At 43.4% G+C, this 17,576-nt stretch overlaps 2 protein-coding genes across 2 annotated transcripts in view; both read left to right on the top strand.

Moving 5' to 3' along the window:
* The window catches only part of LOC136443825 (uncharacterized), a 32,499-nt gene that overhangs the window by 5,495 nt on the left and 9,428 nt on the right, over positions 1–17,576 (top strand). The window contains exons 7-11 of the mRNA XM_066441191.1: positions 721–799; positions 1,741–1,921; positions 2,409–2,638; positions 3,435–3,614; positions 4,641–4,880. Coding sequence (XP_066297288.1) covers positions 721–799; positions 1,741–1,921; positions 2,409–2,638; positions 3,435–3,614; positions 4,641–4,880 — 910 coding nt within the window. The remainder of the gene's footprint in view (positions 1–720; positions 800–1,740; positions 1,922–2,408; positions 2,639–3,434; positions 3,615–4,640; positions 4,881–17,576) is intronic.
* On the top strand, positions 6,441–12,008 carry LOC136443339 (uncharacterized). Its single transcript, XM_066440539.1, has 3 exons — positions 6,441–6,801; positions 7,289–10,303; positions 10,498–12,008. Exons 1-3 carry the CDS (start codon positions 6,542–6,544, stop codon positions 11,738–11,740), a joined length of 4,518 nt encoding a protein of 1,505 aa, XP_066296636.1. The 5' UTR covers positions 6,441–6,541; the 3' UTR covers positions 11,741–12,008.

Consider the following 17,576-nt stretch of genomic DNA (forward strand, 5'->3'; position numbering starts at 1 on the left):
TCCATGTGACCGAAGTATCCTGAATGTAACGCCACCCTCAGTGAAGTTGTACGGCAAGCCCTTGCCGTACGTTCCGTCGGCCACTTACCTGGGTGTCCAAATCACTTCCGATCTTTCGGACGACGACTCTATTCGCAAACACACCCGGCATTTGTATACAAAAGCCAACTCGCTTATTCGCAAATTCGGCCATTGCACACCTGAGGTGAAGCGGATTCTTTTTATGTCACACTGCAGTGCAATGTATTGTGCTCAGCTATGGTCAAGCTATAGAGCTGGGACCATTCATAGACTACGGGTAGCCTACCATGACGGCTTTAAAATTTTGTTGTCCCAACCGAGAAGCACCAGCAACAGTGAGCTGTTTGTAAACATGCGTGTTGATACATTTGACGCCAAATGTCGGAAGCTGTTGCATTCGTTCGCATCTCGGCTGTTCGTGTCAGAGAATCACATCATTAAGGCACTGCTCCGTTCGGAGGCCTTTCCGTCGAGCCCATTCTGGCGACATTACTGTAAGCTTGTTCGCCCACTGTAAATACCTATTTTAGATGTATTGTTGATGTGTATGTGTCTGTCTGTCAATATGGGCCGTCGAGCCCGAAATAAACAATAAATAAATAAATAAATATAATTATTTTGCACGGTGATAAAAAAAACTTACTCATTTTAAGGTCTGCTCTGTGGAAGCTTCATGGTGATTGATATGTTGTTATTTAGGTAGCCTCTGCCCGATGTGGCGGATGGTGTGGGCACTGCTGGCCGGCAGGAAAGAACATGTTTTTGGTGCACCCGCAAAGTAAGTACAGCGTGCAGGCGGAACAAGCTCGAACCTGCCCGTTACGTCATTTCCGGTTTCTTTGCGTGTCGGGAACCTTTTAACGCGGCCAGAAGATTTTCCAGCGGCGGGGAGTTGTGTATTTAGTGGGAAAACCGCGTCTGTTTTCCGTAAATGCACATGGGTTTTAAATAATAATACTATTGCTACATATAATAAGACTAAGTTATCTTGGGATGACTGGTGCCCTTTAATGTAAGTTTTAACGTGGTGATTCAGAAGGGGTTGAACGCTGACAGATATCTTATCCATATATATTGACGGAAATGTCTACCAATTAGCCGTGAACACTCTATGGACCCATTTTTGCAATAAACTTATTTGACTGGTCATCTACCACCGGTGCAATGGCCTAGTTGGTAGAGTGCTCGCCTTGCACACGGTAGGTCGTGAGTTCGATCCCCAGCCGGGTCATACCAAAGACTTTAAAAATGGTACATACTGCTTTCTCTTCTTAGCACTCAGCATTTACGGTAGTTTAACACACACATCACTACCAGCGGATCAGCCCCCTGCTGTAGTGACTTGTACAAATGTGTGTGGCCCAAGGGCTATAGAAATGGAGATGGGCGCCACCCCTATGCGTCTTTTCAAGACGCCCGGGTCACTTTAACTCCCACGCAATTCGCCGAAACCCAAGTAATGCCATATCAACAGCTGGAGGGCCCAAAACCAACCATTGCCTTCGTTTCCCTCAAACCTGCCAGTATATTAGATATTATCACACCCCATCAAAATCAAGTTATTGCAGACAATGTAATGGTATGTGGAAACATAACAGCCAGACAAACAGACCTACAAAACCAGATTTCAAACTATCATAAAATGGTATCTTTAATACGCTTGCCGGTTCGTCTTACCATATTAGTTCCGAAATATTTTTCCTATTATTATCTTTCAAGCATCCTGTCCGCAGAACAACAGTCTCGTACTACCCAGTGGTAAGACGTACTTCGCCGCTGAGGGCACCAGGACGTATAGTGACGCGCAGGAAGAATGCAGACGACGAGGCGGCATCGTGGCGATACCGAGGAACGAGGAGGAACAACGGAACCTGGTGTTCCTCAAGAACTGCGTCAGCAGGTGAGGTGGCAACTATATAGGTTTTAGAGATTACTGTTACTCTATTAGCAGTTGAACGGATATTGTTAACAAGGTATGCAGATCATTATACTGCATTGTTTTATATCGTATCATGCTATGAATTGCCTTAGTGTTTTATTGTTGTATTATTTTAATGTTGAGTGGTCTACTCTCCAAGCAGAGTTTGGTGGGTAAGATCGTCACCGTTTTATCATATGCCCCGTTTTTGTCCGCTACCCCAACCAGGTATAATAATTCCCAAGGTGGCGTAGCGGACAAAAAACGGGGCATATGATAAAACGGTGACGATCTTACCCACCAACCTCTGCTTGGAGAGTAGAGTGGTCCGCAACATCAGCTTGTCTGCCTGACGTTCCACTGTTTATTGGTTTGTTGCAATTTTTAATAAAGATACATGTTGTAAGAACTATCAATTATAGAGGCAATAACAAACTGCTATCATGTACTTCTGCTTTTAACTATATAGTGGCGATCAGTTCTGGCTTGGAGTAAAGAAGACAGCCGGAGAATGGGTAGACGGCAAGGGCGCCGCACTAAGCAACTTCACCAGCTGGGCACGCGGGGAGCCAGACGATTTCGACAACGGTTACAGCTGTGCGCACATCGTCTTCGGGGATAGAGAGGGGGAACGACACGACAACTGGGCAGACGCATTCTGCAACAGTCAGTGGCGCTACGTCTGCGAGATAGACGGTGGTAAGTCACATTATATCAAACATTACCCAAAGGTTTTCTCTCAGCTTTTACAGAAATGCCCTAAACAAAGGATACATGGAAAACACGGGTACGGTAGAAATTCTAAATTACTTGTGCAAATTAGTTTCATTTTGAATAATTCCATTTTTTGGCGCAGTGGCAGGGTGTTTGGCCCAGAATCCAGAGGTCTTGGGTTCGAATCCGCGGTCCCGTTGACAATGTGCCTTTGGAAGGGTATTTTACATGACTTTCCCCACTTCACTCAGGTGAAATAAGTACCTAGCTTCGGTTAGGGACGTCCCTTGGTAGGACGTTAAATGGAGGTCCCGTGTTCGCGCGAGGAGACCCACACCGAGCACGCAAAATAACCCACCACGCTTATCGAAAAGAGTAGGGCTAGGGATCCTTCCCAGTGTGAGTGAATCATATAAATCTGTCCGGACATGCAGCTTGTACTGTTGAATGGCAATCCCTTGCTTGAATGGCAATCCCAGCGAAAATTGAAATCTGTATTGTATGAGACATGGCTTTTATTATTGATTGTTTATTATTGTTACTCAGTGTACTATGTCGTAGTTGTGTTTTTTATATGTAAAATCAGGGATACCTGAAAAACAGGCTTCACAGCCTGAGTTGTATTTCCCCTGTATAAATAAAATGAAAATAAAAAATGAAATGTTCAGTACAGACCTAGTGTGTCACGCCAGGAGGCGGTTTATCGTGTCTGCAATACAAACAAACGAGTAAATATGACAGAACGAAGCCTTTGCTGACTTACGTATATTTTCACTATCAGCTCCTAAGAAGTGGCGTGAAGACGGCCAGTGCGGACGGGGCTTCCCCGCTGAGGACGGTAACCCTGCTGAATGCGACCCTAGCGGGATCTACCCGTGCTGCTCCCCTGCAAACTGGTGCGGCATCACTGCAGACCACTGTGACTGTCCGGACTGTGTCGACTACAGGAAACCACTCCCAGGTATATATAGACTAGAACACGTACACAAGATAACAGAGGAGCATGTAACACCCTTTTTACGTAACGTTTAGTGACTGTTAGATCTATCATAAAATGCTAGTACACAACCAGCAGTATACGCTTTCTAGTCACTCGCTTGTTCTGATCAAGGAGGTTATATAGACTACATAACTTCCTTGTTCTGATACGGCCAATCATAATCGTTGCAACACTTTCGGACCAAGAAAGCGTTTCGATACTTAATTTAACATGGACAAATGGTGCCATATACAGAATAAGATGCAATTAGTGCCTATGATAAAGCGATTGTGTTGATTACAGGAACACAGGTACTGTACATATAAATTAGAACACATGGTAGAAGGGTACGTAGCATCCTATTTACGTGGCATTTAGCGACTGTCAAGTTGTGACATTCCTTGGGCGGCCATTTCCTGTATAGAGTTCAAGCCAGTGTGACCGCAATATAGAATTGGCGAAAATTCGCAATCATTTGGCGCAGTCCAGCGAGATACCCGCCTTACAACAACGTGCACTATAAAATGCCATATGAGTGACATGGATGTGTTGGTAGTCCTGCACTTGTTTCACAGATTTTAGAATAAGATAGTATGTTCACGTATGTTTTACAGTCGTGCAGCCACAAAAGTTGGTTTTCTATGTTATGATGTGATGCATGTTTCATTGCTGTATACTTTTTTTTTTTTAAATTTATTTATTTTTTTTATTCTGTCATATTTATCCAGGGTGGCCCTGCTCAGTGGTTACCACTGCTTTTCAGAGGGGCCCTGCCATACATAAGATAACTGATAATACAAACAGAAATATTAACATATATAAATAATAATAATAAAGATCATAATGAAAACAATGAAGGTAATGATAACAATACTAAATAAATGATAACAATCATAGTACAAATCATAACACAAATCATAAAACAAGTCAAATCATAATTAAATCCTTGATTTATTGCATACCATTGCTGCATCCTTAATTCAATGCATACTCAATTCCATTTGCCAGAATTATGCCAAGTGGGAAATGGGACATCCTACCGCGGAGCAGTCTTTGTGACCGAAACAGGCAAGACGTGTCAGCGCTGGGACAGTCAGACGCCCCATGAACACGAGTACATACCTGCTGATCACCCGTCATCCGGTCTGGAGGGGAACTACTGCCGGAACCCTAGTAACTGGGGCGAGGTTTGGTGCTACACCACGGACCCCGGCACGAGATGGGAGCGGTGTGACGTACCGACATGCGGTAAGTTTGCGAAGGTTAGACATCCAGGTAAACAATATATAAAGAGAATTCAAACTCTACAATTCGGAGATTTATTTCCGGACGTTTCGAGTGACATCCATCACTCTTCTTCAGCGTCACTAAAGTGAACTAGCAGAACTAACCATTACTTTGTGATTTGCCATGTAAAAACCGGTTTTCATAGTCATTGTATATAAGTACTGTTTAGTTCTGCTAGTTCACTTTAGTGACGCTGAAGAAGAGTGGACTCATTCGACATCTGTCGCACCGCAGTCACCCCTAAGTGAAGACTCTGGAGCCGCATAGTTCCCGTTTAGCCAGCCTTTTATTCAGCCTATCACCAGCCTGTGGTAACAGGCTAAATAAAAGTTTTAAACAGGAACAGCAGCGTAGGGAGACATTAGTGTCCACAGCCAATCAGAGCCCAGTATTTTGGTGTGTAGTCATGGGAACGTAATTAGGGGTGAACCGGTTAAACGACCCGTACCAGGTCTTGGGTTATGAGGTCAAATGTCATGGGTAACAGACAAGTAGTAGCATTTTGGTTGTCATGACAGCAAGCATGGCAGGAACAGACAATCGTGGTCACCCAGACGGTCATGTGAGAGAGGGTTAGACAACTCTGTGGTTTGGCTAGGGTCTTTGCACGTATACGTAAAGAAAGAACTACCACACAGCAAAGAAATTTCTTTACCAATCAATAGTATCTTTAATACTGTTTATACGATGATGCTCTTAAAGACATACGTGAATACTTCCGAAAGTCGTCCGTTGTTTTCAGCAAGTGGTCGTCAAATCGTCACGTCAGCTGGCAGGCGAGATGGATGTCAGAGAAGTTTGTCGTGTTTGCACGTCGACAACCAAAGTAATGAACAGGCTATCAATAGTGGACAAGTGCTAGAGAAAAACCGGTTTTGCAACTTTGTGGTCAGTGTCAGAGGTCATCTTGTAGACAATTAGTCTAAAACTAGTAAAACGCCTCTCGTGCCACAGGCCTCACGTAAGCAAGTCTCGAAAACAAATTAATAAAGAGAAGCAATAGTGGAGTCGTCTGATCTGTGTACAATTCAGCGATCTGATGTGTGGATTAAAAGAACTATATCACTCTGTACACTTTGTGTATTGTATGTGCGTGTGTGTGTGTGTAATGCATAACGGAAATACATCGTTAATGGGTTTGTCTGGAAATGTAATTGACTGTAGATTTATGTCGGGAAGTCATTTACAAAACACTTGTCTTATCTACAACCCAACCCTTCTTACCGGAAATCGTAACATTAATTACGAAATTAGCTGTATTTATTCTGAAAAGGATTTCTTCCGATCCAAAATTGTAGTTGTCGGTGAATTTGGGCGTTACCGACTGATGAATGTATCCGACAACTAACTGTAATTGACATACTTTGTTTGTACATCCGATGGGTGTGTCGATGGGGGAGGTGTGGCTTATCTGGTGGAAGTTGTCTGGTTGCTAGGCGGGACTGTTGTTGAGAGGCGTGGCCTGATATGAGTTGTCTGTAGGCTATGTTCTATATAAATGCACCCTGAAGACACCAGTGGTCCTATACATCTGCTGTGAGAGAGAGAGAGAGAGACGACCGACTGACCGACCGATCACAACATGAGACACTGTCCGCGACACTGACCGTCAAGCTTGCAAGATGAGTTCGCCTGAAGAGCAGGAGTCTGATGAGCAACCTCGATCACCAGCGTCTACAGGAGCTGCGCCGGGACCACGGTCTACGGATCACCGTAGCTCAGGCGCTACGCCAACGGCACCAACTACGCGAATACCTCGGCAGTTAACAGATCCGCAATCTGGGCGTCAGTACACCCCTTTATCTAAAAAATATTGGGCTTTGCTGAAAGCGGGTAGAAAGAGGCCAACTGAGGAAAATGCACCACAGTCTTCCAACAAAAAGTGAGTAGAACTTTATTTCTATTGTAGTAATATTGCGCGAAAAAATGCATTTCAAACGAATCAGAAACTCGTTCCGTTAACTGAACAACTTCCGTTAACATTTTTTCCATGACATTTTTCCGTTTAAAACGTCCAAAATGCTTTAAAGTTGTCTGTTCCGTGAACTAAAAACAAGATTTCTGTGCAAAATTTTACTGTGTTCAGATGTTGCCAAAATGAGTTGTCTGTGACGTTAATTACAAACAAACCAGAGATTTTCCGTACAAAAAGCTGTTTCGTTAAGTAGTAGATTGCCATTTTTGCGCGTCATTTGTTGTTTAGACAATTTTATTTTGCCATAAAAGCTTTTGACAAAACATGCGTTATCTGTGACGTGAAAATGTAGTCGTTGCTTTTGCACGAGGTTTTCCATGCAAACTAATGAAAGCTGTCTGTTTTCTTTAACGGGTATGGTTTACTTATTTGTGTTATATTTGTGTGTTTTTAGGATCCGTCATGACTCCCAACACTCCCCAAATACTAATGAAAACACACATTTTGTCTCGTTGAATGGGATTGACTCTGAAAATCTGGATCACAGTTCAGATAATGAATATATAACCGCTAGTCAATTGGCTTCGTTGTTGGAAGGGGTAGATTTTGATGATCATGATTTTGAAAATGGTATCGAAAGTTTGGATGAATATTTGGCACTGTTGGATGGAATTGATTTTGATGATGAAAACTTCCGTTCCGATGATGAAGCCGCTAATCAGGACATAGATGAAAATAATCATCAGCGCCCAGAAGAAGAAGAAGATTTGTTTGTTGTTGAATCTGTGAAAGAAGAATTTAATAACAAGTATCAAGTATATGAAAGAACAATGAAAGCCTCTCTTAAACATGAAAAAATCAGTAGCAGAGAGAATATGATTGATGCTCTTCATGGTGTTTTCGAGGCCATGATATCTCGGGCCAGAGAAGGAATGAATGTCAACGGCATTATGAGAATGATTATCCATTCTGGTCATCTTGACAGATGTATTTCAACAAAATTTGTTCTAAGAGATGAGTTAACAGCTGAACTCATATTGTCTCACATTGAGCGGATTCTCCAAAGTCATGAGACTTTCGTCATCGATGAAACATTCCTCGTCCAAATTGTGTCTGTTAACTTACCAGTGCCTGGATCTGGAAGAAACCCCTTTTTCAATTCGGCAACTGAATTCAGCAAAAAGAAGCAATCTGTCATATCCATTCGAAATGATGACGATTTGTGTTGTGGGCGAGCTTTAGCTGTGGCGAAAGCCAGGATAGACAAACACCGTGACTGGCAAAATATCAGGAAGGGTAGGAAAATTCAAGAAACTCTCGCTCGCTCACTGTATAATAATGCAGGGGTTCCTCTGGGTCCTTGTGCATTGGACGAAATTCAGATGTTTCAGGATTACCTGACCGGTTACCAAATTGTTGTTGTTTCGCGTAACCAGCTAAATCAGATAATCTTTCAGGGACCAGCCGTGGAAGATGAAAACAAGAAATTGATACTATATCATATCAAAGAATCTGACAAACCTCAAGCTCATTACGATGTGATCACAAGCATGAAAGCATTTCTAGGGACAGCTTACTATTGTCCTAAATGTCACAAAGGATACAATAGAAGGAATGCGCACAAATGTGAAAACATGTGTAAAATTTGTGAAAAGAAGAATTGTAATCGAGCCTTTGGTGATAAATGGATGTACTGTAAAGACTGTAATCGCTATTTCCAGTCGGATCAGTGTTTTCAAAATCACAAAATCCCTAACAAGAATGGCGTGAGCGTGTGCGGTCAAAGGTTGAAATGTGAAACGTGTAATAAATTACACTACAGGTTTGAAGATCACAAATGTTGGGCACGGGAGTGTAGATTCTGCTTTAAAGATGTAGACATGGATCATCTTTGTTTCATTCAGCCTCTACGAAAGAAAAATAAGGGAAAGAAAAAGAAAGGCCAGAACAGAAAGCAGTCTCACAAAATAACAGATGACAGCAGTGATTCATCAGAATGTGAGACTGAGTGTAGCATAGGGTCTACTGTGATTGAAGAAAATGAAGCTGACTTTAAAGTGACTGAACTCACTTTAGATGATATAGATGGTTCTGCGAAACAACAACGATCTGCTAATCGGTCAAGTAAGGATGAGACAGACGAAGAAGAAGAAGAAGACCTAGAAGATTCCGAAGACAGACCACCGTCTTCACTGTATTTCTTTGACTTTGAATGTACGCAGGTATCCGGTGAGCATGTACCGATACTTTGTGTTGTTCAAAGAGCTAACACAAATTCTGCCATATATTTCAAAGGAGCAGACACGACAAAAGCCTTTTGCAGATGGGTGCTGAGAAAAGAAATGAAACATTCAGTTTTCTGTGCCCATAATCTAAAGGGATATGATGCTCACTTCATTTTGAAATATTTGATAGATAATGCCATCACGCCACGCGTTATCTACTGTGGTGGAAAGCTTATGTCTATGGAGATCACTCGTTTGAAAATCAAATTTGTCGACAGTTTCAACTTCTTACCAATGCCGTTGGCTAAATTCCCCAAAACTTTTGGTTTTGAAGACCTGACAAAGGGTTGGTTCCCTCACTATTTTTCATCTTTGGAAAACATGTCATATGAAGGACCCTTGCCTGACATCAAATTCTATGCCGTGGACACCATGAGTCCGGAAAACAGAGAGAACTGTGTTTCGTGGGTGACCACCAAAAAGCAGGAGGGGTATGTGTTCAACTTCGAAAAGGATCTGATCGACTATTGTGTCATCGATGTTCGCATTTTGGAACAGGGGTTCACCACGTTCCAGAAAACATTTGAACAAGTGAGCAATGGGATCAATCCTATTGAGAAGTGTATAACAATTGCTTCTGCTTGTAATTATGTGTACAGAGATCTATTCTTAAAGGATAATATGATTGGCATCGTCCCCATTCATGGCTATCGCTTCAGAGAAAAACAAAGTCGCGATGCTGTAGAATGGTTAAAATACGTCTCATACCGTGAGGATAAGACCATTCATCATGCAAAGAACAGTCCAAGGGAAGTTGTAGTGTGTGGTTTTAAGGTAGATGGGTTTGAGAAGGGGGCCCCTGGAACCGTTTACGAGTACCACGGGTGCTTCTGGCATGGTTGCCCTAAATGTTTCAATCCAGATGATGTCAATCCTGTCAATGAGACAAAAATGTGGGAATTGTATGCCAAGACAAACCGTAAGGCAGATATTCTAAAACGAAACTTCAACTATGTGGAGATGTGGGAGCATGACTTCGTCAAAGTGAAGACGACCGACGAGTACTGCACATATCTGCAACAACTGCCCAGCGGTCAGTCGACCATCACAGCAAGCGAGAGGGCGGGAATTGATTTTCTAAACCCGCGTGACGGTTTCTTCGGAGGAAGAACGAACGCGATTTCCTTTTATGCAAAGGCAGACTTGGAGGCCGGAGAGACGATTCAATATGTGGACTTTACAAGGTGAATATCTTTCCTTGTTACATATGAATTCAGAATTGTAAATGTTCTGTGTGAGATTTTTTTTTTCTTTTTAAATAATTTTTAATAATTTTTTAATAATTTTTAAATATTTTTTAAATTTTTAAAAATAATTTTTAATAATTTTTAACAATTTTTAATAATTTTTAATAATTTTTAATAATTTTTATCAACAGTTTGTATCCATGGACAAACAAGTACTGCGAATACCCCCTGGGCCACCCGGAAGTACATGTGGACAACTTTGCAGACATCAGTGACTACTACGGCATGGCAAAGTGCAAAGTTCTACCGCCACGAGGTCTATTCCACCCAGTGTTGCCTTACAGGGTAGGAGACAAGTTAATGTTTCCACTATGTCACACGTGTTCGTTAAATGAGCAAAAGAAATGTAACCATACCGACGAGGAACGATCCCTCGTCGGGACATGGGTAACTATAGAGTTAAACAAAGCTGTTGAAATGGGATACAAGGTCGTTGAAATATACGAAGTCCATCACTTTCCAAAGAAGACAAACACGTTATTCACGGAATACATCGATACTTTTTTAAAGCTAAAACAGGAAAGCAGTGGGTGGCCCGAATGGGTTACCAGTGCCCCTCCAGAAGAGAGGGAAGCGAAAGAGAATGAATATTTACGAAAGTATGAGGAAAATGAAGGTATCAGGTTAGACAGAGATAACATCAAGAAGAACCCAGGTATGCGAACCTTGTCCAAACTCTGTCTGAACTCCTTTTGGGGCAAGTTTGGCCAGAGAAACAACTTCCCTAAAACAGAGTATGTCACATCACCAGCTAGACTGTACGAGCTCGTAGGGTCGAAGACTACTGACATTAAGTCGTTGCATATTGTAAATGATGAGATAGTGGAGGTACATTATGCCTATCAGAAGGATTTCATTCCAGAGTCTGCTAACACAAATGTTTACATTGCCGCCTTCACCACGGCCCATGCCCGCCTCAAACTGTACGACTCGTTAAACAGGTTGGGAGAAGCTGTTTTGTACTTCGATACCGATAGTATCATATACCGCTGTAATGGTAAGAACAACCTGGAGCTGGGAGACTATCTCGGTGAATTTACCAATGAGGTAGCAGACAACGGTGGTTACATTGTACAGTACTGTTCTGGAGGGCCTAAGAACTATAGCTACCTTTGTGCTGATGGTAGTTCCGTGTGTAAGGTCAGAGGGTTCAGCCTGAATTATCAGAACCAGCAGTTAATCAATTTTGATGTAATGAAAGATATGATCATGGGGGTCGGCCCTGAAAACATCGATATTGTAACGGAGCGCAAGATATCGAGGGACAAGAAAGCAAAGAAAGTTGTAAACAAAAGGGAGGTGAAAAGGTATAGATTGGTGTACAATAAACGCGTTATCCAAGATAACTTCACCACACTTCCCTATGGCTACTAGAGAGAGAGAGAATGAAGTCTGAGAGAATGTATGTTTTTCCTCCTGTAAACATTATGCGCTTTGGTCATATGTCTGTATATATGTAAGATACGTTTGTATAGTATACAATGCCGTTGTGACAATGCTATTGTGATTTGTAATTGTTTAAAGTGTATTGAAAGACGATCATGTAAACATACTGTAAATACCACTGTGATGGTAGTTGATTGTTACATAGTGCACAGCACTATTGATTGAACGAATAAACTGTGATGGTGGCGAGACGTAAGTATGGTCTGGTATCATGAATGTGTGATTGGTCTGAGTGTGTGATATCAGATGACTGGAAACGAAAGGGTCGTGAGCACAGTATAAAAGAAGGTTAAACTAACTTAGTCCATCATTTGAGGCCAACCATGGATATAAGACTACGCCACCCTCTGAGGATGATAATAGCAGGCCCGGCGGGGTGTGGAAAAACAACGTTTACCCAGAAACTATTAACGAGTGATGATGATTGGATAAATCCAAAACAGTTTGACAACATCATATGGTGTTACGCAGAATATCAGCACAATCTTCATCGTGATTTGACCAGTAAATTAGGTGATAGAATACAATTCATTGAAGGTATACCTCGTACCTGGGACAATCTAGTTAAACCCAACAGTCAAAATGTTTTAGTTTTGGACGACTTAATGTGGGAGGGTACGAGTTCAAAAGACACAGGTCAGAAGGTAGCCAAACTATTTACAAGAGCTAGCAGACACCGTGGGTTATCCGTAATTTTCCTTGCCCAGAACTTATATCACCCCGGTATGAGAACGCTAACCCTAAATGCAACTTACTTGGTACTCTTTAAGTCTCCTCGTGATCGCGGAACAATTGCAAACCTAGCACGGCAGATGTACCCTGGTAACGCTAAGTTTCTACAGGAAAGTTATGACGATGCAGTGACAAACGAAAGTTACGGACATCTATTCTTAGATCTACACCCTGAAACACCAGAATCATTGAGAGTGCGATCAAACATGTTTACACGTCGCCCCTACGCGTACGTGAAAAAGCTATAAAAGCAGACGTTGACATGTGAAATCTTCATTAGCGTTCGACATGACGAAGCGAGTGCATCGTCACCTGGACTCTCTCAAGGTGCTAAACAAGGCCAGTCCAAAATTACGCAAAGCCATCCTATCTGCCTCATCAACAGATCTGATCCGTTGTCTCTGTGACTGTGCTCAAAACGTTTTGTCGGGTAATATCAACGTCACACCTGCACAAAAGAAGTCTTTAGCACGACACAAGAGAAAACTGCGACAACTGGTGGACAGGAAAGTTCCCTTATTCCAGAAGCGAAAGACTCTCTCACAGACAGGCGGGTTTCTGTCTCTGCTCTTATCACCAATCATATCAGCACTGTCTTCTTTATTTGGAGGGAAGAAGTGAGAGAAAAATGGAACATGCAAAAAAGATGGTGTTGGTTCCTCAGGAAGTCTTGTCCACTATTCAAGCCAAACAGGAGGAACAGATTTCACCTTTGGTACAATCTGCGGTGACAATAGATTCAGAAATGAAAGAAATCATGGACCGGGCTATACCTGATGATGAAAAGGCTACGCTGTATCAACAACTTCTCCAAAGGTACCTAACGTATCGCGACAAAAGGAAAGCTGAACCCGTTACTGTACAAGTCGTACCACCCTCTACAGCTAACACAGCCACCGCCACACCCGTCGCCATAGCGGCTGGTGACACAAGTGACACAACAGATGCAGGGGCTACAGCTGAGTCGACCATGTCTGAAGAAAGTATTGTGGAGTCTTTTCCAAAGAACATGAAATCACGTGCTAGACAAATGCTTAGTGTAATCAGGAATCGAGGCGGAGACATCATGAGATGGAACGATAAGGGGGAACTTGTGTACGACGGAGAACGTATCCCTTCCTCTAATGTAGCGGATCTTATACGTGATTCCCTACATCAGAGGCGAGGTTTTAACCCAGCTGGATGGAAAATGTTTTCAAGGGGTTTGGCACGCATTAATGCCCCAGAAAACAGTATAAGACATCCTAAACGACTTCAGATCATACAACGACATAAGGAACAGCTGTCCAAAGGTCAACCCATACTAAGCGATGACGAGGAACAAGTTTCTTCATATGTCCCCAACAGGGTCGTTCGAAGCCTTCAGGACGGAAAGAGGAAGGCTGGGAAAAACCCTGCCAGTGGAGTCAAGAAACGTAGAAAGACATTCGTGGAAAGTTCGTGGAAATGAATTCAATAAAGTTGTCTGTGATTTGGACACAGACTATGTGGTGTAAAAAAGATGTACAGGTGTCTGATGATTCTTATTCAGTGTTAGCTATATGTTTGCTTGTGTGTGTGTGTGTGTGTGTGTGTGTGCGTGTGTGCGTGTGTCTGATAATTGTGTGATAATGAGAAAAGATAGTCACATAAAAAAAAGAAACAGTCACTTTACTTTTTCAACAACGTTTATTCTTAAGAACCCATTCTATATCAAACCTAGACTTCTGGCCACCTGATTAACTATGTGCCTAACATCTACCAAAGACGTGTTTACATTAAAATTGCGCTCGATATAATCCACCACCAGGAGGTCGTTTACCTCATACTCGTCACTAAACATATTTACTATTGTCGTCATCGAAACATTCCGACACCTATGTAATAGGTAAAACAAACAGTGTTGTCCACACGTTGTGGAATACGGTCCTTGTATTTGACGCGAGTTGTATAGCCATGATTGAGTACTACAGCTGTTTAGAAATGTCTCTATGCGATCGGCGTAAAACTCGGGATTCTGACCGTACGAATCATAGAATTCACCGCGCCCGTTTACATCAAAATATATTGCAACCCAATGTTCTCCCGGTTGATCGTTGGGGTCCGTGTTCACGACATAGGCTGCTGGAAAACTTTCCACTTGTGCTGGTATTTCGTTCACAGCAAAAACTCCTCTAGTGTATAATGTAGTAACAGGGTCTGTCCTCAGGATATCATCAATCTGTACCGTGTTCATCAGTTGGTGTAGTCAAACTGTACGTTCCTGTGGTTGTTTATTTCGATCAGGTTTTCGAACTCGGCCCAAACCAGAACGACCACAGTGTTCTCCAGGGCTTCTGCAAAGTGCAACTCCAGACGGACATTCCCATGTTTTACGACATTGAAGTGTCCCTGCCCTGAAGTACAGAGATCGGGTGTCAAATCATAACCATAGAAGGCATAGCCTTTGTCAAAGTCCTCCCGGCTGATGTGGTTTCCGGTGTCACGGCCCAGTTTCTCTGTTGGCCCGAACAGTGTGTAGTACGACTTCACGAAGGCACCCTCTGCGAATGAAGGCGTCAAAGCTTTGTGCGGAACTGTCTCTCCGTCGATGTTCAGGCCAATGTAGTTTAGGTTGAAATGATGGAAGTTGAACGGGTTGGTGGCATATGAACCTTGGAAGGCAGTGTTTTCAACCAACGTTACCACCACGCGTCGCGGAATTTGGCCCAAGAAAACGTTGTCAGTGCTGGTGGTGAGGTGTCCTCTTGGAACAGTGATGGCCTTTACTTCCACCCGGCGGATGGGGTATTTTGCCGACGCTCTGACCAGTTGGTTATCAATGGACAGGCGGTATGAGGAACTCAGTTTCACTTTCCGGACAAAGAGTGCTGCTTCCATGATCACCACCTTGTAGTTTGGATTCACTTCTGAAGACATCAGACAGAATTGGTTTTTGCTGCGTTGCAGTTTGATTTTCATGTCAACGTTGTTGATAAGATACCGGTCCTGGAAAAACATATCAATATGTAGGGGCGAAACCATATCAACCACGTTACTGCGCTGTGTGAACTGTGTACGCTTCTGCAGCCCCGTGTTGACAGGTGCAGCTTCAGGGTTCGGGTCGCTCACACCCATTGCTCCAGGTGTGTCTTTGTAGAAGAGGGCAGAAGTGAGCTGAGTCTCCTTGGACTCTCGGCCATAGTTAAGCAACGTTTCCAGGATCGCTCTGTAGGGGTATGTATTCGTGGACGGTGTGACTAGTTTGTTACTTAAGCTGACGTCGACCTGCTGGAATAGGGAGTGCATCCACAAGTTGACCGGTCCCACTTTTGCGCCATCAACCAAATCGTTTCCATTCCCTCGAACGATTTTGGCTCGCACGTACAGCTGAGTCTGACTCAGATCTGTATATTCTTCTCCAGAGCTGGGGATGTCGAACTCTACTGGACTGGATTCAGATAGGTTAGCGACGGGACGATATTCAACCCAGCGTCCCTCGTCGATGGTGGTAAGAGTCGGCGGGACCTGAAAAAGGTCTAGCTCAGATTTGGTGCAGTCAATAGATAAGGGATGGAGATGACGAGCCATGGCTAGTACTTCAATCGAATATGTCCTTGGAGATACGTCTGCGTTTGGTGCTCCCACTCTTAGGAATGGCAACTCTTCCGCGCTTCACGCTATTTATGGGACGTCTGCCGACTCCCTTCGCTTTGTTAGCCGTCCGACTGGTATTGACGCCCCGCTTGTTTTGCATTTTCGTCGTGTTTCTGGGGGCGACCTTACGTCCACCCTTTGGAGTTACAAGATTGTGGCCGAATTCATTCACTCTCTGCCTGGCTGCTGATTTTACAGTACGTCCTTCCAATACGTCTTGTGCAAAGTTGACGCCACTTTTCAATGCCTGTCGTCCTACGGCTTTACCACCTCGCTTGAGAAGTGGAAGTGCCGTTTTGAACAGACTTTTGAAAACACCTCCTAACCCGTAACCGTATTGGGTGCCTCTGAAAACAGGTAACTGACCGCCACGTTGATTCATCATAGTGGTAAACTCAAGACAGGTATGACGCTCTCCTCTGTCTGAAATGAAGTGTCGCTATCACTCGCCCTTGCTCAAATGGTACAGGCTCCCCGAAATCATTCCTTATATCTATCTCAACCGTCTCAAACCTCTTCCGTGCCAGTGGCATGTAATGAGGTGTGCGAATGACATGATCCACCACTTCTCCGTCATGCCCCTCCACTTTGACAATACGCAAAAGAGGAACTTTTACACCTCCTACCAAACGATCCCCAGCGAGGCTGCAGTAAATGTATAGCGAGTGCAACCCTAAGTTGATATCTGGTGGAGCAGTCGCCTTACACCAATTACCCACAACGTGTTTGGGGTCCCTCCACCCGAGTTGTCTAGCTAAATTGCCTACTAGTTTGAACTGTGGGGGTACTGCTGTTGGAGGTAGTGTTATTGTTACGCGTTTATCCGTCTTGTTGTAACTGAATGTTGTAAACTGTTTAACAAATTCCGGATATTGCGCCGAAGCTGATTCATTCAAAGCCTCTATGAGTTTTGTGATGTCGTCGTAATGTCCTGGTGGTACCTTTAAGAATGAGTTTTTGTCCGGAGAGACTTCTTCCTCCTCAACGGTGTTATACGATAACGCGTTATCGCCATCCCGTACATTGTTCCACGAACGCGGGTACTGGAGCTCGACTAATGCCACTTCCCACTCTCCACTCAATTCGACATGCTGCGCTAGTTTGACACTGTAATTTGCAATGGTGTTTTCGGGGTATACATCCATCGATCCATCACTGGGCAACGTCACATAAAACGATGCTACCATGATGACTGTAACGGCGGGACTACTCGCAGCCTCTGTGACAGCGTCTTTATATTACACCGACGAGACGTCCTCCTCTCGCACCCAGCTGTTAAACGTGTTTGGGTAACCCTTCCATTTTACCAAATATTCCGTTTTGCCACCACGCCTCCGAGTCTTGATGATCTCTTCAACCAAATAGACATCATCCGTCTTTGTGACTTTCTGAAGCTCTTGTTCGTAAAACGTCCCCT

This window comes from Branchiostoma lanceolatum, chromosome 10 (genome assembly GCF_035083965.1).
Source record: "Branchiostoma lanceolatum isolate klBraLanc5 chromosome 10, klBraLanc5.hap2, whole genome shotgun sequence".
Taxonomy (NCBI): Eukaryota; Metazoa; Chordata; class Leptocardii; order Amphioxiformes; family Branchiostomatidae; genus Branchiostoma; species Branchiostoma lanceolatum.

What these genes read in the sequence shown, in the direction of transcription:
- LOC136443339 (XM_066440539.1), top strand. Translation starts at nt 6,542, where the DNA reads ATGAGTTCGCCTGAAGAGCAGGAGTCTGATGAGCAACCTCGATCACCA. An exon ending in CCACAGTCTTCCAACAAAAA is followed by an intron (nt 6,802 to 7,288) that starts GTGAGTAGAACT and finishes GTGTGTTTTTAG; the next exon opens with GATCCGTCATGACTCCCAAC. An exon ending in CAATATGTGGACTTTACAAG is followed by an intron (nt 10,304 to 10,497) that starts GTGAATATCTTT and finishes TTTTATCAACAG; the next exon opens with TTTGTATCCATGGACAAACA.